Source organism: Rhea pennata, chromosome 3 (assembly GCF_028389875.1).
Source record: "Rhea pennata isolate bPtePen1 chromosome 3, bPtePen1.pri, whole genome shotgun sequence".
Lineage (NCBI taxonomy): Eukaryota > Metazoa > Chordata > Aves > Rheiformes > Rheidae > Rhea > Rhea pennata.
Genome location: NC_084665.1, coordinates 65,657,561 through 65,667,866, shown reverse-complemented (window position 1 = coordinate 65,667,866; position 10,306 = coordinate 65,657,561). Strand labels below are relative to the sequence as shown.

Genomic DNA, 10,306 nt, shown 5'->3' with positions numbered 1-10,306 from the left:
AATGCTTTCATGTCATTTAAGTGCCTGGGGATCCTAAAAAGTACCCTGCTTTTAACTTAAAAGCCAATATCCATGTATTTAGATATTTGTATGTAAATAATTCTAGATACAATTTCTGTATGTCAACCTAGAAAAGCTTTAGCACTTTTATTAGATGCTCAAGCTGAAAAACAGATCACTTGGTGGGTCTCATTTGCTCCACCTTCATTGCGCCAACAAAAAAGCTGCTCATGCAGTATTTCTTGTTCCATCACATTAAGTTCTCCATCCACTGTTAGCTCCCTGGTTTGACCAAATACAGAAATATTAAGAATAAGCCCTAGTAAGGTATTAGAAAAGCTGAAAGATTGTATTCTCCACAGACAACTGGGTACCTACCTGAAAGGAAGATGCGCCTTACCCTATTTTGTATGTATAATGTTAATCTCCAAAGGTGAATATGCTTACTGATCTTATTTCACATAAACTCAAAGCAGCTTTAAAAAAAAAAAACTTTCATTTTTAAGAATTTCTGCAATTAGGAGGGAAGCATGGATTATAGTTAGGAACTCAACTATTTTGTATTACTGGCTTCTACAGGAAGAACTTTACCTGCTTCACAATTGTTTATGTTTGCATAAAAGCACAATTCAAAAACTTAAAACCAACACGCTTTGTAGCTACACTTTACTGCTATAGGTACAAATGTCCCTATTCTGGTAATTCAAGTATGTTACTGTCATCCTGAACATTCTGGATGTTAAAGGTGTACCTACCAGTACATTAAATTTTGGGGGGGTTGTTGTTTGTTTGTTTTTGAACTGTATACTAACTTTTGCTACAAATATACTAGAAGCACAGCTAGTAAGAAATCAGCATGGAAGAGAGGTAAGACTCACTTACCACACTTTTAGCCAGCTTAACTTTTAGTCTTGAGTTGAAAGTTCAGATTTACACATTGTATAAAGTGGAATGCTAAAGAAACGTAATTTCAGAGCTCTGTAATGGAATTCAGACTTTATAGAAATGTTTAGTATATTCAGAATATCTTTAGTGAGACAGGTTTTAAAATACTTGCTTTGTTGGGGTTTTGCTTTCCTTTCCCCCGATTTCACTTAAGGCTGTAAATGTAATACAAAACTTGCTCTTGCCAGATTATATAGACTTTTTCAGGAAAATATTAACAAATTTAAGTTAGGTTCATAAACTGGAACTGATACAAAAGGAAGGTGGATTAATACTGCCACAAATTTCTCAACTGAAGCATTCTATCAGTGATTAAGCTATCAGAGAGCTTATTATCTCTGATGGCTGAGATAATGCTATTTCATTATAAAATCTTCAGCACTGCTAAGTTACCCTTTACACAGGGAAATATATTTAATGACAATGTAAATCATTAGGTATTCATACATACACAACTAATCTGTTCTGGACCTAAGTTATTAAGCTGTTTATAGGTAGTTTTATAGTAAAAGTACAAATAGGGGTGCGAGCTCCAGTTTTTAAATCTGTTCGAAGTTTGCACAGCCATGGTGACGTAGAAATAAGTTTCAAAAACCCACATTCCAAAAGGGAAATAATATACTTGAAACTCACTCGAGTACTTATATACAGATGTATTCCTCAGGCTACAGGAATATTTTGCTCCCAAAGATAGAACTCAAGCTGCTCTCTCTGGCATGACAGAATGATAATCCTGGTTTAACTTACATTTCATCACACAATGTAGATCTGATTCTTGCTAAAGCATGAGATCAACATTAATGCATAACTGCTCACAAATATAACTAACCAGTCACAGCTTAAAAATACTTCTAATAAAAAGGCAATAGATTTAGCAGTCCATTTATAAAAAAAAAAAAAGATCCTCCAAGATTTTGGGTGTGCAGAGCTGTAAGTTTACTTCAGAATAAAACACAGACATAGGGGGAGAATCAAAACTTTTAGAGTTGTACTTGACCATATATTTGGACAAAGCAGAATTACACTGCATATAACAAACAGTAAAATTTCTTAAAAGTTGTTACAAATATTTTACTTTCTACCTGTACGATCATTAACATAGTTTACTATATCAAGATTTCTAAAGGCTTAAAACAAAAAACAATCCCTCTAAACTACTTTCCAACAGTAAAATTTAAGTAAAATGCTTACATTCATTTGACAACAAAAAAACATATTAAAAATGTTGTGTGGGTGGTGCAAGAGCTGCTTTTTCAGCTAGAACTTTTTTCCAGGGTTATTCCTGTGGAAAGAAAGAAAACAGTGTTGTAAATTGTCAGTTACAAAGCTCTAAAAGTCTTTTACAATGATTTTTCGCTTAATTATTTGGGATACTGCAAAGAAAACACAGTTCACCAACAGAACTGTATACCTTTTCTTCTTTGCGTCTGTCCTTTTCTTCATTGTTCTCCATTGTTTCTTCTTCATCTTCCACAATCCCATCCCCCTGGTATTTGTCATGTGTCCACTTCGGACTGCTACCTGACTTCTTGAAGTTAAAACGACCTCTGCCACGCTGGAAAGTACCACGGCCTCTTCCTCTTTTGGCCCAGTAATCTACACCATCATCTCTGTCATCATGCTACAATAACAACGCAAAGAATAAAGTTAAAAGACTTATGTAGCTCTTAAATATTGATATTCCATATAAAATATAGGCTATACTTACAAAAGCGATCAGTTTTCTAACAGTTCCGATCGTAATCTATAGATTACATTATAAAGGATGTCTTTACAATTCATAGTGCTACCACTAAATATACCTTCATAAAATTTTTCTAAGCCTTTATTAGCTGCAAGTCTACTCAGCTTCTCGTGGTTGAGGTTAACAAACCAGTTTTCTTATAATTTAAGTGGTAAATGAGAGGTTACTCATTAGTTCTGAGCAGTAAATCTGTTTTCTGCTCTAGGAATATGCTTTTAAAAGATTTTATTTTAATAGTGCAGAGCTACTAATGTTCTTTATACTTATTAATGAAAAATAACAGAAGACAGTATTCAGAAATTCTGCTTCACCCACACAATGTAGGGCAAATTTTAAATTGTCTGACTATTTAACATTAATAAGAGTTATAGGTTAAGAAGCTTAAAGTTTGCCACCTTGCTACCAAATATAGCCTTAACACATTTTGATAAATCTGACAATTATATGTGGTATATGGACACTACAGACAATTATGCTTTTATCTAGAAGGGTGAGAGACACTTGCTTCTATTTCTACACTTTTACTTGTGATTTGGAAAGAAATCTGGGCTGTATTAAACATGCTACACCTATATAACTGTTAAAAAAAACATATAAGAATAGTTACAGGCTTTTTTTTTTTTTTTTTAATTTAAAATAAGATGAGGAAAAACAACTACAGTTAGTCAATTCATTTCTTCTAGCTAAAGAATATATCATCGTATCTCCTTCCAGGTTTACAGGTTATAAAAGTTGATTGTTAACTGATTCAAAAGAAGCAAACAACTTTTCCACAGCAGTAGCTAACTCATGAATTGAACTAGAATGTTTTGAACACATACTACAAATAAAATTCAGTGGTATGACATTCTTTACAACTAGGTATCAAATAATTATTCTAGTCTTCATATTTTAAAATAAAGTGAAGAATGAATATTGAAGTTTGTCAGTTTAATTTAAGGAATAAAAAAGCTATTTAAATATAAACACATTTGAGAGCTCTTAATTTGCATCCGCTTTGCTTGCTAAGTATTGAACAAGTTTACAATCCTGTATGTTTTTAAGTATTATAACTTCTCCATCATACCACCTCAATAAAGTTTTTCAGTAAGAGCAGCTATCAATCTAGAACTTCAAGTAAGGACCATACAACAATTTCCAGCCTCTGTTCAAGTGTAAGATAGATAGTTATAGGTTAAGAAGAATCAAGTTTAAGTTCTGACAAGAAAGCGTTCTGAATCTTAATACCAAGTAAGCTGTAATTCCTAGGTCTCCTGTTCAGACCAATACACATTTTAAAGTATGCAAGCTTTCTTGGATATTCAATTTTACCTAACTGAAAGTTCTGGTCTAATGCGTACAGCTGTATTCTAGTACTCTAGTTATGTTTGCACTAATGGCAAATGCTGAAAGGTCAAAGTATTTTAGTTCTTCTACATATACACATACAGTATTTAACTTCCTTCTGAAGCTATCACTGGAGCCTGTTTCATAAAAATATCCTGACTAAAATCACACTTTTTCTTTGATTACCTGCTAACATATTAGAAAAAAACTAATGCCACAAAGGAAGGTCTAATCTTCACTATTTAACCTTTTTTTTTTCTTTTTTTTTTTCTTTTTTTTTTTTTTTCCCCAATAGTAAAATGATCTACTTAACAGCTTGTATTGTTAGGAAAGTCAACTGGAACAGAGGATACCTATTCAGTATACTAAACTACTTACCGGGCAGCTACACTGAGAGCCCTCCTTTCACTATCAAGATGTGGAAAAAATCCTCCTTGGTTTGGGGAATTTTATTCATTTGTTTTTTTCTAAATGACTATCACACCACTTAACTGAGAGCAGCAGGGCTGTTGATAGTGACAGCCCACATCCATCCACAAATACTGCCAACTTTTCCTGATTTTTCACTTTTGCAGATTTCCAGACAGATGTATACAAAGCTTCAGTGCCATTTAGAAATAAAACCAGGAAAGTAAACAGTGCAAATCTTTTTGGTTTTAAACTTGTTTTTAATAATTTAGTCCAAGTTTACCTTCCTCCCCATCTCATTGATAAAAAAGCAGTTTGGGGATGAATTCTGTCTCAATCTTCAGTTATTGCCAGCCTGTTGCAGAAGGATGCAAGAGAAACAGAACTTGGCACTACAGGAATTCTGATGCTCTCATGCATACATAACTAAAGGCATTGAGAGCTACAATGAGTGTAGAAACAATCTCCTTCACATCAGATATAAAATGCACTTCGAGAAAACAAACGCATGCGTAAGATAAAGTTCTCCACACCCACCAAGAAGTATTTCTTGCTTTTTGGAGTATATTCAGGATCCCATTCCTCTTCCTTCGGTCTCTTTTGAAAAGTAGTATTTGAATTGCTGGGACCAGTATTTGTTCCAGCAAAAACTCCTCTGGCTCTTCCTCTGCCCCTAATTCGAAACTGATTAACGAAAATGTTATTTAATCCATTCACATAAAGCCACAAAGCAAAAAGTCAAGCTCTGTATTACTCAAAATGCTTTTTCTGTTCTTAATTAGAACACACACATTTGTAAATTGAGATAGTATGTGAATTTTTAAAAGTAATGTGCATTCAAGCATTCATTTTGAGATAACAATTCTCTTAAGCTTAAAATCTGAAAGATTTGCGATTTGGTATAAATTTATCCACAACCGCCAAAAAAGAAATCTCCTTTGACTCCTAGTAAAACAGTGTGTTGCAACAAAAAGCTCAGAAGAGAACTTCTAAAGCTGTTTACAAACAAAAAATAGCTAGAAAAATTAGACTGGGGAGGGGGGGAGACTTTTGGAGATAAAATAAGGCCCTATCATTTATGGAGTCATTCAGTCCTATCTGTTATGAGAGTGTAATTCTAGAATAAATATGTATGAATTGTGCAATGCTAGATTAAGTGTGTCCACTTAGCATTACCCATAAAATGGGTTACTGAGATACAAAGCACTTCACTTATTTGAAATTTAATTTGGCTTAAGCACCTTACTCAGAAAATAAGCAATACATACTACATGAAATAACGATGCTTAAAGTGTCTTAAATGTGCTTCTTTACAATTAATTAATAGGATGTTAAAATACTAAGTTTAAAAATAGTCTCAAATAGGAAGATATTATTGCTTGACTCAGAATATGCAAAAAAGTAATATCCTCAGTTTCCTCTGCACAGACATCTTAAGCTGTTAGTGTTTTCCACAAGCTAAATCTAGATAACCTCCATTTGAGAGGAAAAGAAAAATTAGCTTGGCAAGAGCTCTAAAACCTGTAGTTACTAGAGAACATGCTTTCCATAACCAGCCTAGCTACAGTCTTCAGATGTAACTATACAAAACAATATGACTGGAAATTAATTTCATTTGGAAAAAAAAATTAAGCATCAAACAAAAAGAAGCAAGTAATTAACCTGAAAAGAGTATAATCTACACCTGTTCCCATTCAGTTCCAACACTCCCCCACCCAGTGTAGAATTTATAAAGGACAGCTTTAACAGTACTTTGAAATAGACTAAAAACAGTCCAGTAAAGAACTCACAAGATCTATCAATATACTGCAGGCAAACAAAAAAAAGAATTGCTTTAAGAATCATTTAGAAAGTGACAGGTAAATTCCTAAAGAAAATGGTACAAAAATAAAAACTAGGTGTTTGATTTCCAATAGCTTTAGAACTTTTACAAAACTAGGGCACAAAGAGCAGTATCGCAGTAGGAAAGAAAAGGATGTAGAAACAAAGTGGAGACAAGACTATAAAAAATCCCAAGTATTTCTTGGTATTAGATCCTATGACTGGATTCCCTCAAAGGTGTCTAGGGCTTTTGAAGTTATCTTTCAGGCAAAGAAGTATGGGAGATGAGCCCAGTACTGGACTACCTCTATAGGTCTATTCATTGTAGAGACTACCACAAAAAGTAAATGGTACTTTTTCCTATAGAAAGAGAAAGCTCCTTTTACTCAGAGCATTCACAGACAAATTCCTTTAGGAGGTGGATACTAAAAACAATGTCATTAAAAGAATTTATCTTTATTTCTGTATTTCTACTTCAAATATTTCTACTTCATAATATTTATGGTTTTCTATTATGTATAAAAATTCCCAAATTAACAATTAGGTCTAAATATATTACCAAGTATTAGTGAAAATCAGTACTAATTTAACATGAAATCTTCATTTCCATTAAGATCTCTCCTATCTAGCCAGCCACTCTCTCCCAACATAGCCTCTATAAAACAAGAAGTTTTTGTTGCAAATCAAGACATGTTCTTTACTTCAAAACCAAAGCAATACTTACTGGATGCAGTAACTATTAGTCCTGGGTCACAAAGACACTTCTATACTAGCCAGTCTATATCTTTCAATCCTAACCAGTCTGTAATCTTAAACAGAGGGTTTAAGACAGCAGGTTGGCCTGTTTAGACTCTTGTTCCACTACAATTTGTTTGATGAGCCTGTGGGTGTGACTATATATGTCATTAAGGAACAGTAACCACTTATTATTGCACAGTCAGTATCAGCAGTTACCAGTAGTCAAAAATAGCAGATGCTTATTAAATTTACAATTCACATAGATCCAAATTACATGTAGAGTAGCATCCTTTTCATTATACATACAATTTAGTTTTATAAAGCAGTAAGGCTTTCCAGTAATTAAAGAATTTTTCTTCAACTGATTCTCTTAAAGAAAGGAGAGAGTTTTTGCGTTCTCTGTTTTAACTCAGTGTTACTAAGTTGTACTCCCAGGGATCATGCTGACGTTGTCATACTTGACATCTACCCTGCTGAAGGATTTGTACATTTAGGCCATAGGACTATTCAGCGTAGTTACAGAATTTTTTTCCTCTTTTCTCATTAAGTATTTTTAATCATTATAAATAATTTTGAACTTTGAGATTTCCCTCAAAGTAGCTTTACCTTTTCAGATACAAGATGCAAAGCTTAAGTCTGCATTGCACAATCCAGGTGCATTTCAGAGACACTTTTGTATGTAGTTCAAAACATTCTTCTATATGACTACAAACAAAACTCAATGTATATTTGTATCAAACATATCTGCACCAAGCAATGCCTTTTCGTGTTGTTCAACCTTAATTATGTGCTGCGTGAAGAATTGAGAAAATGAAATTACTCTCGCCCACTGAGTCAGGCTATCATTTTTATCTTGCGAACAGAACTTTAAGATATCACTTGCTGTTTATGTTCCTCATCTTTACAAGGCCTCCTCTCTGTTTCTTCATCCTTCCTAATGCTTCTACTTTTCCCAGTTAAATATTAGCAAATTACATTAACATGCAATTTTACCTTTTAATTGATTAGTGTAAAAATATTTTCTGAAGACCATGGCGGTCAATATGGCACTCCAACATCACAACGCTAAAATATATTGCAGAGCTAAATTAGTAAGCTTTCATGCTCACTGTTGCTAGTCCAGGCCATTCTGAGAACACACTGGAAAACAACAGCAAACATACCATCTTCTCTCCTTAATACAGCTGTCTTAAGGTTAGTTAAATTAAATGTACACAACAAGCTGCAGACATCTACTGAAAGGAGGGCAAAAATCAAACTGAAAATGATGGGGAAAAATAGAAGCTGCAGGAAGTGAGAGGCAATACATTGCAGGACTTTATACAGTAGTTAAATTTAAGATTCTCCCAGCAAATTACATAATTGCAAAATAGCAAGGAATACACAAGATTTTTTTTCACTCATCGTCTCTAACGTTATTTTATCACACCTTTACACACTAAACGTAACTGCTGTTGGACACTGTTAGAAAAGATCTGTCTTTAATAATATTGCATTCATAATTTGGGGGAAGAATAGGAAAACAGCAACTTACAAAGGTTCCTCTTGGCCTGTTGACTCCTGCAAAACTGGAATATTCTTTCTGCTCATGGTGGGTTTTGAACTCTTCATCTCTTTCCTTCTTGGTATCCTTTTCTTCTCGAGAACTGGATGAGGAAGAAGATGGAGAAGAAGATGGGGAGGATCGAGAACGGTCTTGCTCTCTTTTTTGTTTACTGAAAAATAAAAAGATATACTGTGTGCTATTTTAAAAGTACTATAGTCTGTAACACACTATACTAAAAAGGGGTCTCTGCTTATATTTTATGAAAAAAACCTATCTCCCCTTCTGGTTATAAAGTCACATAAGTTACATATTTCAGATGTTAAGGTGAAGTGTAATTTCACTTTCCAGCCTCCTCTTACACATTGAAATGCATTACATGTACACTATTGCTAACGAGTTGGAAAGCAGCAGTCTGCAAACTGCAAAACAGTTTTTTTTATACAACTTGATGCCATGAAGAGGCTCTGCTATAAAATCTGCCTTTCTTCTGAGGCAGAACAACAGAAATCAAAGGGAAGAAACCCTCAAGGTAAAATTTTTACAATAACTACATAATTCAGTTTGCACACTGTTGAGAAGCAGATATGGCCTGGGCTTCCCTATGTAGATGCCTGTACAGAATTAGCCAGTGGAAGATAATGTGGATACCAAAATCAGAAAGGATGGGAAAAAGAAAGCATAAGTAAAATTTCATTGTATACCCAGTATAAAGCAGGAAAAATACCCTACAGTAAGACTTTCAGTAACCCCATAGTGGCACTAATTCGACCCGATTTACAAGATTTTAATGTAATATCCAAAGGACAGTCATACCTGAAGCACTCTTACCACTGCTACACAGTATCCACTGAAACATGCTAATATTTGCCTTAAAAACAGCCCACTGGCTTTAGAAAGAAAATAAACACTCCCCTTCTCACCCATGTTAAACCTAAATATCAGTAAAATTCTCATATTCTGGGTGTTATGAGTTGAAAAAGTGCGGAATCAAGCATAACGAACCAAAGTTCTTACACAAACTGTTTATAGAAATGTACTGCATTGAAGTCCAACCTCCTGATGTAGCCTGGATAATAGGACAGATTAATTTGTCATTTTTTTTTTCAGTGTTAGCTTGCTATTCCAAAGTTTTTGTCCTCATCCACCATAAGCCGTGTAAAAGACAGATAATACATTTTTGCTGTAAAACAAATAATTTTAATTGTTTAAATTTAAATATTCCATTACACATTGAAAATTGAAAGCAATTAAGCTTACAATTACAAAAGGCTAATTAGAAGCTAAAAACCTACACAGTGACTTCAAATATTTACCTGTCATCTTTGTAAGATTTGTAATCCTTGTAATCTTTTGCAGTTTTCTCCTGCTTTCTTGACCCACTGGATTCCCTGGAACCCTTTGAGTCTCCTCGTTCCTTACTTCGCTCTTTTCTACGGCGGTCAATGTCGTGCCGAAGATCAGCAGAGTCGCACCTTAATTTTTTGTCTCCCTGCAAGTGAAAATATATTTCAAGAACAAGATTAAGTTAAACATCCAGAGGACGATCTAAATTAAAAGGCAAATTATACCTCAAATTTCTAAAAGACAAGATAGGATTTACCTAGTTTTCAAAACACTCTTTAGCATGTAAGCTGACTTCTAGTGAAAGCCTTTTACATGCAATTGTTTGGTCTAGAAAGAGAAAGCTAAGCTAAAAATTTGGCAAAGAAATTAACTTTTGAGCAAGCATTCCAAACAAGCCAACGCAAGACCTACTTTTTGATGTAAACAGACTTTAA

The 10,306-nt window shown here is 34.0% G+C and overlaps 1 protein-coding gene across 12 annotated transcripts in view; it reads right to left on the bottom strand.

Moving 5' to 3' along the window:
* Positions 1-1,857: 1,857 nt before the first annotated feature.
* The window catches only part of BCLAF1 (BCL2 associated transcription factor 1), a 29,342-nt gene continuing 20,893 nt past the window's right edge, over positions 1,858-10,306 (bottom strand). For 7 of the 12 annotated variants that reach the window (XM_062572495.1, XM_062572503.1, XM_062572494.1 and 4 more), the window contains 5 exons: positions 9,842-10,017; positions 8,517-8,697; positions 4,961-5,107; positions 2,357-2,566; positions 1,858-2,227 (listed from right to left, as the gene is read on the bottom strand). In XM_062572495.1, coding sequence (XP_062428479.1) covers positions 2,222-2,227; positions 2,357-2,566; positions 4,961-5,107; positions 8,517-8,697; positions 9,842-10,017 — 720 coding nt within the window. In that variant the 3' untranslated portion in view covers positions 1,858-2,221. Of the gene's footprint in view, positions 2,228-2,356; positions 2,567-4,960; positions 5,108-8,516; positions 8,698-9,542; positions 9,709-9,841; positions 10,018-10,306 lie in introns of those variants that run through there. The other 5 variants (XM_062572501.1, XM_062572504.1, XM_062572500.1 and 2 more) reach the window with 3 other exon arrangements.